Source organism: Periophthalmus magnuspinnatus, chromosome 22 (genome assembly GCF_009829125.3).
Source record: "Periophthalmus magnuspinnatus isolate fPerMag1 chromosome 22, fPerMag1.2.pri, whole genome shotgun sequence".
Classification (NCBI taxonomy): Eukaryota; Metazoa; Chordata; class Actinopteri; order Gobiiformes; family Gobiidae; genus Periophthalmus; species Periophthalmus magnuspinnatus.
The window spans coordinates 21,931,433-21,955,477 of NC_047147.1; the positions used below are offsets into that span (position 1 = coordinate 21,931,433).

A 24,045-nucleotide genomic window follows, 5' to 3' on the forward strand; every position below is an offset into this window, starting at 1 on the left:
CTGGCATCAGCAATTCAATTATATTTATTATGAACAAAAAGAAAATTACAATATTTTAAAATACTGTTACTTTTCATTTCTTCTTTACAGCAAGGAGGTTGGGTGCGGATACTTTGACTTTGCCCGGCATGTTTCTAGATAGGTCTGCATCCTGGAATAATGGGATATGGAATTTGAAGTTTCAAGAATCTGATTTAATATGGCTGATAATACAGGCTTTACCTTAACACTGCGGAAGAGGTCCTTTTCCCTTGGCGAGGCCTCTTTGGACTTCATGAAGTTCAGAACTGCAGTGCGGGCGGCTATAGGGGAGAACAAATACTCTAAAATCTAGCTCAAAATCTCTTAATTTTACGTTAAATATTACAATTTAATCACGATCGTAAGGAGTAACTAGGAGTAATAATGCATTGGATTTATATGATGCCTTTCAAGACACTCAAAGCGCTTTACATTGCATTATTTATTCACTCCACGCTCCTGCCATTGTGTGCCATCGGCCCCTCCAACCACCACCAACACTCACACCACATTCATACACGACACTGGGGGAAGTGTCTTGCCTAAGGACAGTGTTTCCACTAGACTATCAATATTTTAACTTATAGTAATTCCAAGACTATGAGGCATTCCAGTTTCACATACTAGTCGGAACTCAAAAAATCCAACCTCCAAGAATAGAACGCAGCATGAGCGCTCAGAAAATGATAAAACATCTCAGTCAAACAGTCCTTAACGATGTATTTAATATGATTTTCATAGGTAAATAACAGATCGAATATTTTGTCTACAGAGATTGTGTCTTTTCTCACCTTTGCCTTTCTTTTGTGTCCCTGGGGTCAGCTTCACTTTGTATCTGCACAACAACAACAGCTTTATTAGTCACTTTTCAAATTTTGCTGGGTCCATTTTTATTTCAACTATGATTAATCACAACGCAAAAAGCACACGTTAAACATTTTAAATATATTGAACCACATAAAAGTTAAATTAAAACCATGGTGCATGAGAATCTTTACTATTTTGAGACGCGTGTCCTTTTACTCATGTGACGTACTTGTAGTTTGTGAGTGCGGTGTAGGGGGCGCACACGGGCACAGCAAACAGGAGCACGTCTTCAGAGTGGGGCTGTCCTGTCAGAGAGGTGAGCAGGCTCTCAGCTTCCTGCTCACACAACAGGACAATATATTTACATATGTTTATATACAGCATAAGTGCACATTAGGCAAGGACATGACATAATTGCTTCTTTGCACGTTAAATTTCAGTGGAATTACCTCAGCTCCAGGGTTGTCCTGGTCCACGTCATCCTCCTGAAAAAAAGCATAAAATAGACAATAATGCCAGTAGGAAACAGGAGACAAAATAGTTATGTGTGAAAAAATATCATGTATTATCATATTACTTCTATCTAAAACCAAGCTTCTGTTCTAGACCTGATGCATTTCTACAGAGGGAACTACAGGACCATGAGCACATGCATGAGATTTTTGTTCACTAGGACTAGGACAGCTTTAGTGAAGCAGGGTGGATCACCCTAGGACAGCCAACCAGCTCTCATCCCAAAGAGTCATATACCGGTAGTTACTCAAATGGCTTTCCTTATGAAAAATGTGTATTTCGTGTAGATGCATTTTCAAAATGGCATTTGAAGAAACACTGAATACGGCAGTAGACCAGGCTCACCTTGTCGTCCTGCTCCTCCTGTTTGTCCTGTCGCTCCCCTGTCCCCTCCTCCTCTCCAGGCTCAGTCTTCACTTTACTGTCTCCCCCTCTGGCTTTAGGGGGCTGCTTCTGAGGAGGCCTGGGGGGTCCCTTCTTCACTGGCTCGTCCTTCTTTTTACCTTTTTTTCCTTTGTCCTTGTCCTCCTTGCTCCCTGCAGACTGTGGACATGCAGAGTCACATGTACAGGTTGTAATGCCCCAAAACATTATACATTATTATAACACCACTAACATTTAAAGGTGCACTATGCAACTTTTCCAGTAGAGGATCTGCCTTCTGCTCATCCCCGTGCATTAAACTTGTCTGCCTAGTGGTCAGATCTGAGGCAAGATTAACCCTTTACATTGTAGTTGTTAGCCAAACTTTCTGTAGTGTAGCTGTTAACATAACCCGTTGCAGTGTGGTTGTTAGTCTAAGCCGTTGCAGAGTAGATGTTAGCCTAAACGTTTACAGTTTAGATGTTAGCCTAACCCTTTGGAATGATAGTTCGTAGCCAAACTCTTTGCAGTGTAATTGGTAGCCTAACCCTTTGAGTAGTCTTGACTGCCTGGATAGCAGTACACACACAGACACAGACAGCAGGCCTCACCCCCAGAAGCTGCATCCGGAGCTCACGGTCCTCCTCGTCCTGGTCCTTGTACTTCTCTTTGATTTTCTTGAGCTTGTTCTGCACAGAGACACGTTTACTGATGAGACTACTATCATTATACTAGGTCATTTCAATTAGGGATACACTGATACTGATATCGGATATTTGCGCCGATTCATTTGGACCTATGAATTTATAGTGTATATATATATATATATATATATATATATATATATATATATATATATATATATATATATTTTTTTTTTTTTAATTAGCTGATGCTGGCCCGGTTCATAATATTTGAACTTACAAAGCTGCTCTGTTCTATATTACAGCTACACAACACATTTGGATCAGCTGTCTTGCGTCATTTCTGTTTTAAGGAAATATCAAATCAAATCAAATCAAACTTTATTTATATAGCACTTTTCATACAAAAAAAAAGTAACACAAAGTGCTTTACAAAGCATTAAAATCAGTCCCACCCACCAAACCCACCCAGCCACCCGACAGCCCAACAACCCAACCCCAACACATCAATAATCATAACCAAACAACCCCCCACCCCAACACACACTCCCACCCCCCACCTCAACACATGTTAAAATACCTCAGTTTCATTTAAAATATGTTTAAGTGGAACAGGCTGGATAAAGATGAACCAGATGAGAGAGAGAGAACCACCAGAGGAACCATCTGCACCAGGAACAGGGTCACCCACAGCCACAGGACACCAGCCCAGGGCCCAGAGAAGAGATGAGGTCAAGACCAAACCTCCAGGGCCCACGAGCCAGGGCCCAGCAGCCACAGCCAACCACAGCTCCTGGTGCAGAGGGCTCCTCAGAGGAAACACTGGCAAATCTAAAATGATTAAAAATAATAAAATAAGTCAAAACTAATAAATAAGTCAATAAATAATAAAATAAATAACCAATAAATAATAAAATAATCAATAAATAATAAAATAAGTCAAAACTAAACAAGTAAATAAAACATAAGTAAAACATAAACACACTAGCCAGCCTAAATAAGACTAAATAAATAGAGAAGTAAACTAAAATGATAAATACTAATCAAAAGCTATGCTAAAAAGATGGGTCTTGAGCCTGCTTTTAAAAACCTGAATGTTCTCTGCGGCCCTGAGGTCCTCCGGCAGACTGTTCCATAGACGGGGGCCATAAAACTGGAAAGAGGCCTCTCCATGCGTGTGTGTCCTGACTTTGGGAATGACTAGGAGCCTGCTGCCGGAGGAGCGCAGGGGCCGCGAGGGTTCATAGGATAAAAGCAGTTCTGTAAGATAAGAAGGCCCAAGACCATTAAGACATTTAAAAACCAGTAAAAGAACTTTAAAATCGATCCTGAAACACACAGGGAGCCAATGCAGGGATTCTAATACCGGTGTAATGTGGTCCCGCCCCCTGGTCTTAGTCAGGACACGTGCTGCTGAATTTTGTAATAATTGTAGACCTGAAATCGCCTTTTTGGGAAGACCAGAGAGCAGGGCATTACAGTAGTCTATACGACTGGTGATAAAAGCATGCATCAGCGTCTCTGTGTTGGCCCGAGAGAGAATGGGACGGACTCTGGCTATGTTTTTCAAATGGTAAAAACCAATTTTTGTGATGTTTTTAATGTGTGGAATAAAAGTCAGCTCAGAGTCAAAAATAACGCCCAGGTTTCTTACTTGTGATGATGGATTAAAAGACTGTGACTGTAATTTGGGTAAAAGTTTCTCTCTCTGGGCCTCAGGACCGATGATTAAAACCTCAGTTTTGTCCTGGTTAAGCTGGAGGAAGTTTTCTGCCATCCAGGATTTGATGTCTAAAATACAGTTAAAAAGAGCATCCACTGGGCTGGTGTCATCAGGAGACATGGAGATGTAAAGCTGTGTATCATCTGCATAGCTGTGGAAGCTGATTCCATGTCTCCTGATGACATCACCAAGAGGGAGCATGTACAGGTTAAAAAGTATAGGACCTAAAATGGAACCCTGGGGCACACCACATGTGATTTTATGAACCTGAGAGGAGTAGGTGTCTAAGCTTACCATAAATGTTCTGTCTGTGAGGTAGGAAGTAAACCATTTGTGTACAGTACCAGAGAGGCCGACCAGGTGTTTGAGTCTGTTTAAAAGAATAATGTGGTCTACTGTATCAAAGGCAGCGCTTAGATCCAGTAGAACCAACACTGTCACCTGTTTAGAATCATAATTTAGTCTAAAATCATTTAAAATCTTTGTCAAGGCTGTCTCTGTACTGTGGTTTACTCTAAAACCAGACTGACATTCTTCAAGAATGTTCTGTGTGTTTAAAAAATAATTAAGCTGGGTAAAAACAAGTTTTTCTAAAATTTTGCTTAAAAATGGTAAGTTAGACACTGGTCTGTAATTGTTAAAATCATTCAAATCTAAATTGCTCTTCTTCAGCAGGGGCCTCACCACTGCAGCTTTAAAGGCAGTGGGAAAGACCCCTGTCTGAAGAGAGTAGTTCATCATGTTTAAAAGCTCGTCTCTAAAAGATTCATAAAATGACTTGAAGAACCGTGTTGGAATGGGGTCAACAAGACATGTGGTGGGTCTCACTGAGGAGAAAACTTCATCAAGCCTCTCAGCATTAACCAGGACAAAGCTGTCCAGTGTTTCCTCTGGTAAAGACAAACAATCAGATGTGTTAAAAACAGTGGTTTGGTTAGATAAAATGTCACATCTGATTTTGTTTATCTTTCCCATGAAGTGGTCTGCAAACTGCTCACAAAGGGAGTCAGTGGGAGGGAGTTTGGAGTTGTTAAGAACAGGGTTAGTGAGATGGTCGATAGTGGAGAAAAGAATTTTGGGGTTGTTTTTATTGTTTGTGATTAGTTTGGAGAAATATGAGTTTCTATTGTTTCTGATGGCGTTATTATATGTTTTTAGATGTTGGGTGTACATTTGAAAGTTAATTGTGATTTTGTTTTTCCTCCATTTTCTTTCTGCCCTTCTGCAGTTTCGTTTAAGTTGTTTTATTGATTCAGTTTTCCATGGTGCTGCAGGTTTGGGGGGGGCCTTGCTTAATTTAAGAGGAGCAACTGTATCTAAAGTGGATTGAAGTTTGCTGTTAAAATCATCAACAATAAAATCACAGGAGGCAGGTAAAACAATTGGAGGAGTGTTCTCTAAAATTTGAATAAAATTTGCAGCCACTTCAGGGGTAAGATGACGCTTCCTCACAGTTCTCACAGAGGTCTCCCGCTGAATAAAACCAGTGATATTAAAAAACACACAGAAATGATCTGACACAGCCAGGTCAACAACAGAGGACACACTCGCAGACAGGCCAAATAAATGCTATTTTCAGTAGGCACTGAAATCGGTCAACATCGGGTATCAGCAGATAGTTTAGAAAGCACTGAAATCTTTATCGGAACTGAAAAAGCTTTGATTTAGCTTTTTTTTTTTTTTTTTTACTAGTTTCTGCATTAGGGTTTTCAAAAGTACACTCCGTTGTCTAAAGTAAGAGTTTTTAATAATCACCTTGGTAACAGAATCAGTATTGAGTATCAAGTCTATTCCTCGGTATAATTGAGTTTGAAATTTAATTACTCTGCGTTAAATGTATCAGTGAAAATTACAGAGGCGTATAAGTATCAGCTTGACAGTTGATTTACTGACCAGACAACTCTTTTGCCATTTTAAAATGACACAACATTTGTTTTGTTAAAATGTTTATGTTAAAGGAAAAGACAATAACACCACTCACTGCTCCTGTACAGTCTCTTACCTTTTGCCCCCGTTTGAGTGGCTGTTGAGACGGCCCTCCTCCTCCTCCTCCTCTCTCCTTCCGCTCCTCACTCCTCTCTCCAGTCGATCCCTCGCTCCTTTCTTTCACTTCGACATCCTCCCAGTCTTGCTTCTGCTTTTTCTTCTTTTCTTCCCTGAGCAATCAAATAATACAGTGACTGGGTGAAAAAAAAATTAAAATACACAATTGTTAAACCTGGAATAGAGTTTTGTTTGGGTCTACAAATTTCTCATATTGAACCTATGGATTAAAAGGTGTATAACTTTTCTGGTGGAGAATGTTCCCTTGTATGATATTAAAAGTTTATATTTATATAGACAAGCAGGTGGCACAACCAGGTCAAGTTACAGGTCACATAAGATTTAAACACCTGTAATTGGATAGCTTTAGTTTTCTCTGAAAACAAGCAGGTGTCGGACCCTCCACAAAAAAATTACATAGTGCACTTTTAAGGTCCTTTTAGCTGTTTAAATAATGATGCCACTATACATTGCTTTACTGCAATGAAAAAGAATAAAAATAGAGAAGACGTTGAACTTTGTGCCAGTTTTTGTTTCATGTGGACAGGAACAGTAATTACAGAGATATGAACCATAAATCAGGTCAACACATCTGCATTTTTACTGTCATTCTGCCACTGAATTCTCCACTGCCTCCAGCTCAGTTATAACTATCGGCTCTTGGATTGTTACAGTGTCAAGTGAAGTCATCCTATGAATCAGCATAAGGTAGAACAGATACTGTTTGAGTAAACACTGTCACAATTCATGACAGTGCGTTCCACACATTCTCAGAGCAGACATGACAGATGCCACAAAAACAAGTTCACTCATAACTAAACTGTAGCCACATTTTGTTTTCAATACTTAACACAGATTAGTATGTTACTTTAAAAGGTGAACTATGTAACTTTTTAGGTGGAGGGTCTGTTGCCAGCTTTGCCTAGAATGTTCCACAGTATGGTATTAATCTTGTCCATCTCCATGGCGACAAGCACATGGTGTCACCAGGCAGTCCCTCATTTTCTAACATGCTTAAAGATCCTCAGAGCATTCACTTTACAATTAGAAGCAGATAACACACAGTGGACTTATTTTGACTTCAAGAGCAGCTTATACAATATAACTTTATATAGATATATATAAAGTATTGCTAATATATCTATATACATTTTGCTCAAATACATGGTCATAAAAGGTGTAAAGCTGGTTTAAATTTGTCTATCACCATGGAGATCTGACCATGGTGACCTGGCACCACCAGGTCACATGTCATATCTAAGGAGAGTTAATTAGCAGTTTGATTTGATGCATAAGCTCTCTCACCTCCTCTGTTTGGCCGTCATGTGTTTTCTTCCTTGTGAGTCAGTTTCAACCTAAAAGTATAATATTTAAACACAAACATTTTACTTTCATTCGGTATTAGCATTCATCCAATCCACCACATCCTCTTACCTTAGACACAGCTTCTGCTTTAAAGCTGGGGTTTGGCACATTTCTGCAAATATAAGAATATATTGGACATTTTAAAAGTATTTCCCACAAATGTCTATTGTATATTGTCCTACTTTTATCAAATACTTCTATTAAGTTTTTAAAGTAAAGGTTTCAGTTGTCATTTTTTAATCTGATGCATAGACTGTGTATACGCTCCATCGACTATCGTTCTGTGGACAATAATAACAAACCAATCAGGTGCCTTCTTTCCACAAGATCGGTTCCTGCTAGAGTTAGCAACAAGGTGAGATAGCTGTTAACTTGTTGCTAAGTGACGGTGTTATTGCTTGATTTGGTACCTGGTCCGATTTGGCATAGAAATAGATACTAAAACTGTTGTATTTGATCATAACCATTTCTAATCTTTATTAACTGTTTAAAAACAGAATTTTCAGACTTTGGGCAAGTATTTTTCAGGAAATAGATGATATTTCAGGAGGAAATTTGATTAAACAAATCTCAAAATTTTACTTTGTCCAAACTACAGTTACTATAGCAACTTCAGTGCTTGTAACAAATATATGGTATACGAGCATGTGCACTTTATAAAATGGTGCCACATTGGGCAAGGTTCAAAACAGGGCAATAGCCACCCACCCTCTTCAAAACCAGTGGTGCGAGCAGGAAGGGGTGCGTATCTTCAACAACCTCGCTTCTGATCGGCTTGCAATTCCAAATATGGAACTCAGCTCCAAATTAGCCGCTACAACTGTTCTCTAAAACCTTCAAATCAGGCTAGAAATCTTGGGGTAATAATGGACTCAGATTTGAACTTTAACAGACACATCAACTCAATAACATCTGCAGCTTTTTACCATATAAAAGCATTGCAAAAATCAAAGGTATACTGTCAAAATCAGACTTGAAGAGACTTATCCATGCATTTGTCTCCAGTAGGTTAGACTACTGTAGCGGCCTGCTCACTGGTTTCTCCAAACAAGTGTTAAGACAACTGCAGTACATCCAGAACACTGCTGCTCAGGTCCTGACTAGAACCAGGAAGTACTTCACACATGTCCTGTGCTCAGGTCTCTGGCTCCTGTGGCTCAGAGAATAGACTTTAAAGCAGCTCAAGTACAAGTCTCTCCATGGACCAGCACCAAAGTACATCTCCCACATGTTAGAGCCACATGAACCAGAGTCAGGACTAAACATGGGGAATGAGAGTTTCAGTTTAATGCAGCTAAAACCTGGAACAGTCTTCCTGAAGATGTGTTTTAATGTTAATTTTATAATGATTATTTATGATTATTTATGTTTTGATTTTTGTGATTTTAATGTCTTTCTTATTCTGTAAAACACTTTGAATTTCTTCGTGTACGAATTGTGCTATACAAATAAACTTGCCTTGCCTTGCCTAATGTTAATTTTATAATGATTATTTGTGATTATTCATGTTTTGATTTGTTTTATTGTGATTTTAATGTCTTTCTTATTCTGTGGAGTACTTTGAATTACCTTGTGCAAGAATTGTGCTATACAAATAAACTTGCCTTGTTTAATTGGCTGGAGCTGAAGAGTATGGCATCCTTCAGTCCACTATGTGTATGTCTATGATCTGATGTCTTTATGTCAATATAAGAAGTCCTTACTTGTTGAGCTGTAGATGTGACAGGGAGATGGTGGTGTCTGGGAAGCTGATCTCTTCTTCCTCCCCCCTTGTCTTCTCCTCTGCTTCCTCTGCTTCCTCTGCTTCCTCTGTCCTCGTCTCCTCCTCTGTGTCCTTTGTGCTCGTCTCCTCCTCTCCCTCCTCGCTGGCGTGCTCTCCGACCTCCTCTCTGTCCCTCTGGCTGACTTCCGCCAGCTCTCCACTTGAGTTGCCCCCTGGTTCAGTGTTCATCTCTGTCTCCTTCTGTTCCTCCTGCTCTTCATTACTGCTGTCTCCACCTACAACACCAACACAACATTACAATTCTATGGCCCCTTTACAATCCTATGTCATCAGATCTAAATACTAAAGGTTTTAAGACTTTATAACAAAAATTAGACACCAATACTGTGTAAAAGAGTTGATATTACACTTCTGAGGTATTAACTGTAACACATCACATATTTAGATGTTACTTTTTATTGTTTTGAAAATGATATATTTGCCGAAAACAATGTATTAACATGTTTTATAACTTTCAGTTGTTTTGCTTTTGTATATTTATGTAGAATTGTCGTGTGGGAGCATTGATGACATTGGCTTGTGGGCTGAGTATTGCACAGAATCTTACAGCTAACTGTAAGGAGGGTTCAAACAGGGCCCAGGAGAGATCGCTAGATTACTGAAACATGCACGGATGACATCTAAAACCTCTTCAGGCATGTTTTTGAGGGAACAACAATATAACATGGTAGAAGACTAAAAAAATGATTTTGCATGACACCCCATTTAAGAAGGATGGAAAAAATGTGGTTAACCATTAAAACCTTAAACTCTGGATTTTTCCTTTTTCTTCTCTTAAATAAACTAATGATGTAAAACACAATTGTAAATGTATCTAGACCAGGCTCTGATCTCTCACATGTATCTGAGCAGTTTTCATGTGCCATCCCACCTGGATTTTTCAGATTTTGTGATATACTAAGGTTAATCCCATTTGGGAATTTTGAAAGTTTTTTAAGGTCTGGAAATAGCACTGTTTTGGACAAATACAGAGGGAATTCAGAAGCTAACAATCAGCATCTGAAATGCATCTGGTGTCATTTTACACAGACCTATTCCCATACCTATTCCTCCAAAGTCTTCAAACTAGGGTCGTCAAAAGTATTATAGTATACTAGCATACTAAAAAAAGTCACATGCACAAAACAGAAATGAACCTTTCCTGAATAGGTTTAGAATGATCTTGAGCTGTATCAGAAAAAGTATAAGACACATAGACTAGTATACACCCATGGACCACTATAGAACCTACTGGACGACTGAGGGATTACACAGGTATGAGGCGATATGGAAATAGAAAATAAAATGCTACCATTTAATGCTGAAAATCATGATAGCCTAAATAAAGAGCGTTTTTTTTATGAACGTGGAATCAGAATTGGTATTGAAATTGAGTTTGAAATTTCAATATTGTAAAAACACTACTTGAAACATGCTTAAACTTGTTGATTAAAAAGCCACAAGCTGATCACTGAAGATTTGAAGAGTCATACCGTCCAGCTCTTCCTCCTGCTCCTCCAGAAGCTCCTCAGTCCTGGATGAGACCTCCTGTAGATCCTCCTCCAGAGTCTTCACCTTACGCTCTCCTCTGTGCCGCACAATGTCCTCGTCATCCACCTGCACACGGGGGCATGGGTGTTAAAGGTGCACTGTGGAACTTTTCTGGTGGAAGGTTTACTGCCTACTTGTCTCTTATTGCTTGCCTGGGGTAGGACATTAGTCCCATCATCTTACAGTTAATAAATTTGATGCGTTCGTTAATAACAAAAAATAACCCAAAAATAACTAAAATAAAATGAAATAAAACTAAATAAAATACATGCATTCTTTTTGTGAGCTCCACAGATCTGACCTGTAACTGGACCTGGTGGGGTCATTTGCTTGTCTCCATGGAGATAGACAATAACATCTCCATGGAAACAAAGAGATTGACCCTCCACCAGAAAAGTTACATTGTGCACCTTTAATATGTAAAGAGTCATCCACAAAGCCACATCCATGTTATCTCTTTTTACCTTGAAGAGGAAAGCAAAGCCCATGATCAGGTAAGATGGAGGGAGGAAGTTTTTCTTGCCTAAAAACATGTAAAAACAGAGGAATATAACCTTTTGTGTAATGCATTTAGAGAAAGCAGACTGTCGTGTGGACTGACCTCTGATCATGAAGCTTCCAGTGGTCAGATATTCTCCTGTAGGAGCCGTCTTGGACACCTGGAGGACGAAACAACATTAGAACACATATGCCCACATCAAGTCTAGTATCAAGTCTATTTTTATTCACCTTATTTTAATGCATGGTCTTGGTTTTATTTTATTTTTGCTTATATTTACTATTATAATTCTTTATTTAATGTTGTACCAGAATGCTGATTTCCTACTTTGAGAATTTTATTTACTAACATTAACAATAAAACTGATTCTGATACAAAAGAAGAAAGTAACAAGCAGGATCACAGATTTACATTGTCGTGCTGTTTAAGATAAGATAAACCACATCACAGGATTGAATTGTGTGATGTGTTGCTATATGCCACATGTGTCAAACTCAAGGCCCGTGGGCCAAATTCGGCCCGCCACGTCATTTTATGTGGCCCGTGACAAAGTAAATTAAAAGGTATGACTGTCTTAAAATGTCAGTTTATCATTAGATACACAATTACACAGCCATTTTTTTCATATCTATGCAAATCCATATGGAATATTTGTAACGTGAATAAGTAATAAATATAGAAACGGTTAATTAACAAGATTAAAACGTGGTGACATTTATCTTACAGTTACATCTGGCCGTTTGAGAGCAACCATTTTGTTGATGTGGCCGTCGGTGAAGATGAGTTTGACACCCCTGCTATATGCTGACTGAAATATTTCAGATACAGTGAAATAGAGTATTATTATACTGCAATAAAAGTGAGACAGTGTAATCCTTCATTCATCCAGGAGAAATCCAAGGACTACCTTTCAAACCTTTTCTACATTACTGCAATATAAGACTGATATTGTGTTATTGAAAACAGCTTTATGCTTTGTAAATCATTTTGCGTATTTCACAAATATAAATTCCTCCAGGAACACATTATCACTCTGCTGCTTATTAGATCATCTATAGTGTTTTTATAATATAAATATTGATACATAATATATTTATTTATTATTTATTATTGTGATTTCATGAGTATCTCACGTCTTGTATTGGTTATCACACCAAATCATGTAGAACTTTGTGATTCTCAGTCCTAAAGGAGAAAACTGTACAGAAGTACAGCATTCCTGGCTGCAGACTTGGGGAGAGTTTTACCTGGTGATGGTGGACCCACCAGGCGCTGGTGATGATCTTGGCGTCCCAGGCAGCGCTGTAGCACACAGCCATGGTTCCCGCTTCAGTCAGGGTGCGTGGGGGGATGGGCTCTCCTGGACAACAGGCCACAATGAGATAATGATTGGACGTGACTCCTGCTCCTGTCTAAAGCACAACCACAGATGTGTCACCTGTGGGGTTCTTGATGACGCAGCTCGTGGCTCCGTGAAGATCAGCATGGACGTAAACATCACCTGACAAATACAATTAGATTAAGACAAGATACAGTAAGTTTTTTGTTTTAATGTTTACATTTTTGTTTTAATGCAGATTATAATGGAAAATATGTTGAAAAAAAAATTATGTCGTAATCATATTATGCAAAAATATATATTGGATCAAAACCATATTTTAAAACCTTTAATGTACATTTTGTACATTTTTGCTGCCATTCTGGGCAATTCTTGAACTATAGGGGAGGGGATTGTGGATCTTGCATTAACCAAGAAATCAGGAATAAAATGTTTGAAGTTAATAGGTGCCGTATGTATAAACATGAATGTTGAATAACTGCAATGAAACATCAGATTCCACTTTTTGTAACCCCTAATGCTGAAGGGTGATTTTGATGAAAACACTGGTTGATATTACTGAATAACAGGCTACAGTTTTCCCATTATGTTTATGCTTACATCTCAGTTGGAGAAAAAATATACTTTTAATCTCAGTGTGATAGCTTAAATGTCTAATTGAAGAGTTAATAAAAAGTGTCAGACCAGCCCTGAGGTAACGCTTGACGATCATCTCGTTCTGCTGCTGGTCTCGGCCTGCAATCACCAAGTAGTTCTCAGCACTGATGAACCACAGGAACTTCTCAAACCTGCCACCAGAGGGAGACAGTGGGGTGGTGGGAGGTTTATTTACAGTAAGGGCATGTAAATCAAATGTGTAAAATAAAATGAAGTAAAATAAATAGATGTATGAACTGACCAGTACACCTTCCGGGCCTTCTGAATGGTGGTGACTGTCTGAACTTCTTTTAATGTCTGTTGGGTTTTCCTCTCTGCAGATTTCATGGCCTAGAAAAACAAACAAACAAACAAAATAAATAATAATAATAATAATTAATAATAATAATAATAATAATAATAATAATAATAATAATAATAATAATATATACCGATGTGTGCATGACAAACTGACCTTATCTGCAGCCTCAATGGTCTTCTTCTCCTTATTTTGGGCAGTCCGTTTAAAGTCATAGTACCTAACACAAATAGAGGTGCTGTTATGTGAGTCCTCACTACCTGCACCCCAGCACCAGCAGCCAATAATGAATCAGTGCTAGTGCAGCCTCTACAGCTCTGTGAGTGAATTCTGGAGGGTCTGAGCTTTCACATGAGGCTTGTCCATAAACGGCGGTAGTTTTAAAGTAAGCAGCTACCTTTTACCTTACCTTTTACCAGTTCAGTAAAAATTGGGGCAAGTCCAAGGCTAAAATGATCCCAGTGATTCTATTGAAGGTATAAGGAGTTTAAAAACACAGTTGAGTTGACCTGTATTACCACATGACATCACAAGAGTGTTCTCAGATTGAACACAGCCTAAATATGCAGGGTTTGTGTGTTAAACATGTGTGAATAAAACAAAACACAACTCCAGATCTGTTTGTGATGATGAAACAACACAGATGAGGCATAGATCTGAAAATAGAATAATATGCACCCTTTAAAATTGGACTTAATGATATTAATTTTTTATATATATATATATATATATATATATATATATATATATATATATATATATATATATATATATATATATATATATATATATATATATATATATATATATATATATATATATATATATATATATATATGCTATTTTGCCAAATTTTCACTAAAATAAAAATGAATTAAATACATGTTCACAATATAAAAATTATATCTTCAAATTATATCTTGAAATCATCTCTCGACCCCCAGCTGGAAACCACTGCTTTATCTGCAGGTTAGGGCACTGACAATCCAGGTTCAGTTTTGGTAATGCTAAATGGTCACTTTTTATACAGCGCTTTTCCACCTTCAAGGCATTCTCAGCGCTTTACATCAAGGAACCACTCACTCATTCATACACACATTCATACACCAGTGTATGAATGAGTGGAATCGCACAGCCAACCTGTGGGTCAGTAGACAAACACCAACTGAGGTATCATGAGCCTTATATCATGTATTGTATCAAATCGTGAGGTACCTTTGATTCCCAGCTAAATGTCTAAAACACTAAAGGTGGCAGCATTTGGTTCATGACCGGCTGAACATTACATCTTTAGTAAACACAATATACATGTAAATCTTTGTACTTTTTGGCATTGGCGTAGGCAGACAGGCCGATGTCCACGTCCACCAGCACAGGTCTGTTCTTCTGAAGTTTCTTCTGACTCTTATTTTTGCCTTTCTTCCCTTTCTCCTCCACAATCTCCTCTTCCTCCTCTTCATCCTCCTCAGTTATGTATGGGTTCCTGCAAAAACAACTGTTAATTTACTATAACTCTGATCTGACAACTGCATATTTTGTTTTATTAAGGGCTTAGTAATTATTTAATACCCTAAACTAACTCCTAACCCCTCAGTTATGTTACTAAGTAAACCATTCTTAATAAACTATTATTTATTGCTTGTTCATATTGAATTAAAGGAACTGTATGTACCTACATAGGACAAACACGCTCACATGAAATAGCTTTTACGGATAACAATTCTAATGCTGATATTCCTAATCACGAAAACAGTGGAAATGATGTCGGATTTCTTTAGTTTATAATTTAGTGTTTTGGTTCTCATGATGGATATCCAATCAGAAAACAGAATAAGCCTCACATGAGTCTGCCATTTGGGTTACCAGTTTCAATGCTGAAATCCAGTTGGTTTAAACCTAAAAGGATCTGATCTGAATGGTCACTCGCTAAACCCCAGCACCTGCAGGCAATCTTGAATCAGTGCTAGTGCAGCCTCTGCAGCTCAGTGAGTGAAATTTGTAGGTTCTGAGCTTTCACATGAGGCCCTGTCCATAAACTGAGAATGACAAAAACTTGTATATGTCTTCTATCTGCAGTATCTTTAACAGTAAGAATGTGGGCTATATAAAGTTCTTTATTAAGTTCATCATATTACATTTATTGTTTATTCTTTATTAAGTTGTAGTTATTGTAAAGAGGTACAAATGTGTTTCATATTGATACTTTGTAGTGACATCACGCTGAGGGTGTTCTACATGTACCTCTATGGTGGAATGGTCAGCAGTTACCATAGAGACACAATGTGTAGATTAGCAAACACTGTCAAATAAGTTTTAAGATTGACAACTAACAAAAAAAACAAACAAAATGGATTTAAATATCAAAATTCAAAAAAGAGAGAATGACTGTTGGCTAATGCAAACTAACTTGTGACTGTTATTTCAGAGGGACTTGTTTAACAGCACAAATCAGCTCACCTGTTGGTGATTCCAGCTAAAGCTCAGATTAAAGTCTAACAGCCTAAAACACACCAGAACCTCTAGTTGGCATCACACCCCCAGGGAAGGTTTCTGACATTAACTGCAAAGTGTTAATACTATAAATATAATTTTATATTTATACATTTTCCCATAGTGCTGTATGCATATTTGTCTCTGTGTTGAGCAGGACTGTCAGTACAGACCTCAGCATCATGGTGATGTGGTTAGTCTGCAGTTTGAGCTCTTTGATAGCACAGGCTACAGGGTCTCCAGCCTCCTGCGCCTCCTTCACGATGGCTCCGATCTCAGTCCAGTCCACCTGGTTGGCCAGAGCACTGCGCACCACCTGCAGTGCCCTGTCCACCATGGGCAAGTTCATCTCCACCAGCTCCCCCTTCACACGGTCCACCTCCTGCAACACAAGAAGCTGTTTAAAGAGAGAAGGCCAAGGGTGTGAGGGTGGGTGTGTCCAAACTTTTGACTGGTAGTGTACACATAAACCCACATTATGTATAATCTTACAGTAGCTCTGACAAACATCAAATCCATTCTAAAACAATCCAGCTAAGATACAGCCTTGACTTATTTATATGACTTTTACCTGTTCAAGTAAGCATCTACTTTCCATAGATCTGGTTATTAATTTTTTGAAGAACCCTACAAGCTAAAAAGTAAGATCTTTAATTAAAGTGAAATACCCACACAGAGTTAAGTCGTGCAAGCTCAGTAGAACTTTTTGCCACCCAGGACTTTTGTAGGCAAATGAAGGAACAGGTATTAGAAGCCAATTTATATCTGGAGTGTGGCAGGTGACGAGTGCATGTATATAGTAGTAAATATGGAAGTAGGTCTACTGTGGCTCAGTGGTTAGAGGAGTGGTCCATACCTATTTAGTTCTTTGACCTGCTTTAGTTTGGAATAAGATACAAGATAATAAACAAGACTAACACGTTTTGGGGCAAAAAACGTTTTAAATTTGGTGGTTTAGCACACTCGGAGTTCTCTGTGACTGCAAATGTAGCGAGTGAGTCCTGAGCCTGTGTGTGCGGTTGCCTGGATGCCTCCCTCTGGATGTGTTTGTCCCCAGTCAGTCCAGGACACAAGCAGAACTGATTACCCACAGGAACTAAAGGCAATGTATGAATAGAGAACTCCAGACATTTGAATGGGTACACAAAGCTTTGTCTTGTCTCCCATTGGGACAGTATACAGCCAACTGAGTTATGGCAATGGAGGAGGAACAGTGGGTAAGCAGTCTCCAGCTAACCCAAGGGCCGCTGGGGCTGTGAACCCCTTCTGAGAGCTGTATTCCTGGGTGAGACATTTGCCTGTAGGCGCAGTGTGGTCTCTTTTCAATAACTACTATAACTGCTATTCTTGAGCCTCTTCACTGTTGTATGCAGAGTATAGTCTACAACAGGTCAAACAAACTAATAGGTGCAAACAGGGGCTGCAAGATGTTCAGAGGCGTCTAGTAATTTCGCGTTAGCACAAAAACTTTGCAGCTATAGTCTAATTATTAATACACATCACTATAGCCTCAGTGTTGGCAAAAACGGATAAACTAGAGAAGCTGTAGTTCGTTGTTGCTGCTGCTCTAAAATGAGTGAGTACACATCTGAACATATGTCTAATATTTTCCTGGCTGTTTTTTACCCCATGCAGTTGAACGCCTCTCCTAGTCTGTGCCTAATGTAAACCGGTCTGCACGGTTACATGCAGCAAGCATCTGAGTACACATGAGCTGTTCTATGTCTTGTCCAGGTAGATTCTGAACGTTTTTCAGAGACTCATCCAAGAGGCTTCTTCAGTTCTGACAGGATACTGGTAAGTCACTGCCTTATATCTGTCGAAAGGGAGGAACACTAACTACACTGAAACTAACACACCTTAGGTGTTTACAGTGAGTAGTATGTTTTTATTTAAAACTACCCTAAGGTGTGAACTGTCCCAGAGTCATATTTTGCAGAATTGCACAAGTTCCTAATCGCACACCTATTAGCTACAGCTATTAGGAACAGTGTGATTGGTCTAAAAGCCATTGATGCTTCAAACTCGGCTCCTGCAGCCAGGTGTTTGTAATCAGAAACGTGGCTGTAATCAGGGCAGTCCTGTGTGATGTCACTAACTACTGGAAATTGCAGAGGGGACACACTTCGATCTAGACATTTTTGCTATTCAAACACAAAAGCGGATTTAGTGTTCATTTCCACTTTAATATGTCATCAGCCGTGCTCATACAAGCTCCTCTGACCTGGGCCTGGTGCAGAGCCTCCAGCCTCTGCTCGTGGTCCTTCTTGACGTTCTCCAGCTTCTTCAGAGCCTGTTTCTCCTGCTGCAGGGCTTTCATGTCAATCCTCTGGCTCTCCATCTTAGAGAAGAACTCGTCCACCGCCTAACACAGCACAACACCCAAAACATTCTCAGCACTAATTTAGGGAGGGGTTATCAGCAATATCAGTGATTTTTCTAGCTGTTGTATTGGTCCAATTTGTGTACCCATGTATCAATTAGTCCTCAACACAGATTTGTCTTTTTGAACAGGCTCATAAGTGAAAATGGAAACAGAAGAGACATTAGGCTGTATGTTTACACAAAGATACAAGTAATTGTTTTATATCCTAGATAACTACATTTTGTGATTAATTTGTAAAAAAGCAAAAAAAGCTAATTTGTGAAATTTAAAATATATTTTGGTTCTTACTAGGAATGTTAAAATCTTAAGAGGTATCGGCAAATATTGGTTATCGGTCCCAACAGCATGTCAAATATCGGACATCAGCTAAAAAAATCTATATTGGACCATCCCTAATCATCATCATCGCTTCACATGTTTGAAAACTGACAACGAAGTGAGTGCTGACCTTGTCAAAAGACTCAAACTCCAGGTGTGGGCTCTGTCTTTGCTGGCTGAAGAGAAATGGGTGGAACTCGTCATATCTGAAAGGTCATAGAATTATTATAAATGCACAAATGATTAGTGTTTTCCATTAAAACAAGGGATTGTGGCTTACCAGTGCCAAATCATGCCCCTCATATTTACTTAAACTTCAGTTAGTTATCGACATTTTACTTGACCTATCTGTGTCCCCAGGTACAAGGCAAATGTTCAAATCAAATAGAACTTTTACTACAGTAATAACAATTGTTAGTGATTTATTCTTAGAAAACAAAAACACTGGATATGATGGCCAATTTGTTAATGTTGTAATGGTGTTTTGGTTCTCAAGAAGATTATCCAATCAGAAACCAGAATGAGCCTCATATGAGCCTCTCATTTGGGTTGCAAGTTTCAGTGCTGAAATCCAGTTGGTTTAAACCTAAAAGGACTCTCTCTGATCTGAATGGTCACTACCTAAACCCCAGGCCCTGCAGCCAATCATTAATCAGTGCTAGTGCAGCCTCTGCAGCTCAGTGAGTGAATTCTAGAGGTTCTGTCTGGCTATATTCAATGAGAAAAAAAAAAAAAACATTATTAAAGGCAAAGTTTCACAGATCAATTTTAAAATACCCCTTGCCAGTTACTTCATTACTGGCTTTGGCTAATGATTCTATCTGAATAAATAAAAGAAATACGGCAAAAGTACAAAACATATAATGACACAGACGGATAAAGTAGTGCATTTTAAACTCCTCACGTGAGCAGTTCTTCAGTTGGTTTACCCGGGGTCAGACTTGGTTTCTTTTCAGTCTTCAGAATAATATAACCCTTAAAGACAAAACAAAGGCATAAGCATTTCCGGTGACCTGACTTTGTCCCATATAAAACATACATCATACTTTGCCATTGAAGTTTGCAGTTTTCTCCATGTAGACCTCTGCCATCTCCAGAGCTCTGAGTATTGTAGGAGCCACTAAATAGAACGGGAGCATTACACATCAAATGTTGCCTGACAAGTCCACTATGATCTCTCTCTGTATTTTTATATAGACAGATATCAGTCTGCTCACCACTCAATCCAAGATGTCTCAAGCCAGAAACAAACATGATCATCCAATCAGATTTGTTTATTTCAGGAACGTGTGTGAAATGAAGGAGCTCATTGCTCACCTCTCATTTTGAAAGGTGAATTTATTCTGCAGAAATCCAACATGTTTTTCAGTCCCCTGTGACCTTTCTTTCCATCTTTTTTCATGATAAGCATGTGTCCCTGATTGGCTAATCCACCTGTCAGTCACGGTCATCTGAACTTGGGGAGATTCACTGGTGAGCAGACTCATATCTTTGTAAAGTATTGAAGAGGTATTTTCTAAACCCTGGCCTACCTTCTGCCGCATCCACCTTGTTGTCGACTTTAGCAGAGCCAGGCAGTCCAGCTTCAATAAGACAGTGTTCGATCAGGGTAGCTCCATAGGCTGCAACAAATACATAAAAATATGTGCATAATATAAATATAATACAAATTCTACATATAATTACACCATAAATAATGACTATTATTATTTTGATATTAAAAAGGCCACTTACGCAGATGAGGATTTAACACTCTCTTCACTTGCTCCCCATTTGGAGCTTCCCTCAGAATTTCTGTCAGTCTGTATAGAACAGAAAATTTCATATTAATGATGCAGCATTATTAATAATAATAATAATGCATTAGTCATATATAGCACATTTCCGGACTCTCACATTAGTTTTACAATTTTGTGAATTGTTTATTCACTCCACACACAGTGGTGCTAAGGCACTCTTGTAGGCACAGCTGCAGACTGACAGAAACAAGGTTGCCAATCTGCACCATCAGCCCCTCTGTGGTAGTTGTGGCCCCACAAAAGACATGTGTAGTACTTCAAGAATATGTGTGATGCCCCCCACACTTGGAGAAACATCTGGTGCTTGTGTGTACCGTTCTAGGCTGATGAGAGGTTCTGGAGGCCGTGCTTTCTCCACAGGGTAGCGCTCTCTCACTGCAATCTTCACGTCATTAGCCTCTGCAGTACGGAACCGCAACAGATTCAGAATGGTGTACTCATAGTCTGCCAGGATGATGTTACCCTGGCAACAAGCAACACATCCAGATATTAAACATGACAGGCATGCTGCTTTCTGATTGGATAATCGTCATGAGAACCAAAACAACAAATTATAACAAAGAATGTGGCCAACACGTCCAATGTTTTTGTAACTAAGAATAAATCAGCATTACAATCATTATCAAAAAGCCAGAGGGGGTAGTACTCAGTTACTAGATTTTACTAGAGTAACCTTTTGAAGAAATTGTATTTTTCAAGCTACCCTCTTGAGTAATATTTTATTGAAGTAAAAGTACTCTTACTTGAGTTTAAGTTTTGGTTCCTCTTCCCACTGTGAGTAAGTCAACAAGTAACAAAAGCTTTATGTCGACAATATGAAATGATCTGAACATTTGTGCTTCTTGCACCGCTCCTTCAGACCTGATTTAGTTTATGTTTTGTTCTATCCTTTGAAAATACACAGTTTTGTACATTATTTAATATTTTGTCCTTCCAATTACATTAGCGTCAAATTATAAATCAGATATTTATACAGTGCTCTTTGAGTTTCTCTTACTTGAGTAGTAGTAGTTTCCCCAAATACTTTTTTACTCCAACTTGAGTAATTTTTTGCCCATTACTTTGTACATCTACTTTAGTAATATTATTTTGAAGTAACGTTTCTCTTACTTGAGTTCAATTTTTGGCTACTTTACCCACCTCTGGTAAAAGCTTGAACATGTTTACCTCATCTCTGAGGATACAGGTAATTCACGTTTATAAAATCTACAAATCAAAATCTTACATACATACAGTAGTAATGGCTCTTACCCTGTCATAGAGCTCAATGATGAGGTGGTAGGCAGCCTCGTCGGAGCCAAACTGGATGTCCACTATTCTGTCCATGCCCAACTGCTTCACCTGGGTTAGCCGCCGCGACTTCAGGTGTTTCCGGCACTGACAAACACAGGGATATGACAAATGGACAACAACACATAAATGCACACATACAGACATGGAGGTCACACAGTCCTCACTTTCATAGCGAACCCTGAAGGCATCATGTTCTTGGGCCATTCGAAGTCTGTGGAGTGGATCCGTGTCCCGGACTCAATCAGCAGAACAGCTTTAGAGTCAGGCCTACAAAACAGAACCACATTCAAAATCTGCTGGAATTATCTACAGAGTTTTATGAGTATAAAATAAAAGAAACAGATCAGTACAAATACAGTATAGTATGTGACAGTTAAACTGTGGATACTGTGAAGAATATGGACAGATGGATTACTTGGACACAGTCAGCACATAAAGTTTAGAAAAGAAAAAAAATCCTTTTTAATGTTATGAAATATTAAGGAGTAATAACATATTAATCAGTTGTACTTAACTGATGAGAAGATTTTATTAAATCGGCGGTATATAACATTTCTGATGGTGGGCATCCCATCTGTGACTCGGGGAGAACACCCTTCATGGAGAAATGTTCATGCTATTCTGTGGAATGTTTCAATTAAAGCAAGAACATACCCACAGAGACAAGCAGGTGGCAAAGTCTTCACTAGAAAAGTTACAAGTCAGCTTCTTGTTTATTCATGGGAGTCTCTAAATTCTTGGCATCGTCCAGGGTGGGGCTTAGCGTTCCACATCAGTCAAAGCTAACTAACTGCTGTGTGCTGTATTTTCCAGAAGAATAACTTCAGTTCATAATCAGTAGATCTCAATACAGGAAATATTATGGTTCAGCAACATTGACGGTCGATTTTACTTTATTTATTTGTAATTTTCTTTTGTCTAAAAATTATAGCTCAGTTTGATGAAGACCCGGTTAGCAAACCTATCCCAAATCTCTAAACCTACCTGTTCCTAAACCTAACCATGATCCTAACCCGGTTGAGAAAAATAAAATAAAATTAAATTTAAAAAAAATTGTTGTGTTTTTGGTATAATTTTAGGTCTAACTTCACACTGTTTTGACAAAAAGTCAACTTTTAGCCTTGGCAGCACAGGTGAATAAGAAAACACAGTATAAAAGTGAGTTATCATGGTTGCAATAGAATTTCAAATCGTGTTCTTGGACAAAATGCCACATTTTTTTGCATCCCATTTATTCATGGGTTTCAGGCATGAGGATTCCTTCCTGATTTGAAGGGTCTGACATGGCAATAGTCCTCTGTTGTTATAGCAATAACACAATTCAAATCAAATTATTATATCTTTTCAATGGGGAAAGGTCCTCACAAAATCCTTCAAATCAGGAAGAAATCATTTGCCTGAAACCCATGAATAGGCAGCATTTTAAGGACTTTTAACCATTTAAATAACAAGATAATCTTGTTTTGAACTGCTAATTGCTATGACAGCATGCACCTATAATTAAATAAATGATTTTATTTCTGAAATCTTAAACATGGGGGTTTAAACATGTTTTATATTGCCTTATGCTATATGAATATAATAAATATAACACTCTATTTTGACAAGTCATGCCATTTTGAGCCTATCTTAAGTTATGTTCTTTTTACAGGCAACTGACAACTATTGTCTTTAAGCTAGATCATAGGCAATAATATAATGAGAAAGATCTAAAGCATATCTCTTTCTATAAATGAATTTAATGGAAAGAAAGATATTAGCATGAAAATCAGCCAAAGTTTACAAATGAATCCTTACTTTTGTAGCCGGATAAGGTACGTCCTGTTATCGATGTCGTACACGTTGTATACTCTCATCCCAATGTAACTGTAAAACATATATATAAATATGTATGAATGTGTATTTCATAAGCTATCCAAAAATGTATGAAGCTACATTAGCATCCGAGCTAGAAGTGCAACACATGCCACCTACTTTGCACTTATTTCGGCAATCACAGCCCTGATATCCACCGTGGTGAACCTGCTCTTCATGATCGTTTATTATATTTTTACAATTACATCAAAAAATCAATCATATGCATGTACGATCACATTTGGAGCACATTTGTTTGAAAAGAAGTTACTGTCACCAGTTTTCCGCGCATGCGCACCAAAATATTTATCTACGGGAGC

At 38.4% G+C, this 24,045-nt stretch overlaps 1 protein-coding gene across 1 annotated transcript; it reads right to left on the reverse strand.

The window, feature by feature from the left end:
- Position 1: 1 nt before the first annotated feature.
- On the reverse strand, positions 2 to 24,024 carry LOC117390603 (ribosome quality control complex subunit NEMF-like). The gene is made up of 32 exons (XM_033988366.2): positions 23,846 to 24,024; positions 23,669 to 23,737; positions 22,036 to 22,138; positions 21,830 to 21,955; positions 20,893 to 21,041; positions 20,514 to 20,581; positions 20,312 to 20,401; positions 19,826 to 19,899; positions 19,684 to 19,754; positions 18,910 to 18,985; positions 18,300 to 18,440; positions 16,249 to 16,457; positions 14,910 to 15,068; positions 13,742 to 13,805; positions 13,529 to 13,617; positions 13,315 to 13,418; positions 12,730 to 12,792; positions 12,539 to 12,651; positions 11,394 to 11,451; positions 11,257 to 11,315; positions 10,735 to 10,858; positions 9,183 to 9,477; positions 7,549 to 7,591; positions 7,420 to 7,469; positions 6,074 to 6,227; positions 2,316 to 2,393; positions 1,687 to 1,884; positions 1,278 to 1,313; positions 1,058 to 1,164; positions 813 to 856; positions 223 to 302; positions 2 to 151 (listed from the first exon to the last, which is right to left on the reverse strand). The coding sequence occupies exons 1-32, from the start codon at positions 23,902 to 23,904 to the stop codon at positions 74 to 76; spliced, it is 3,231 nt and encodes a 1,076-aa protein (XP_033844257.1). The 5' UTR covers positions 23,905 to 24,024; the 3' UTR covers positions 2 to 73.
- Between the last annotated feature and the right edge of the window lie 21 nt (positions 24,025 to 24,045).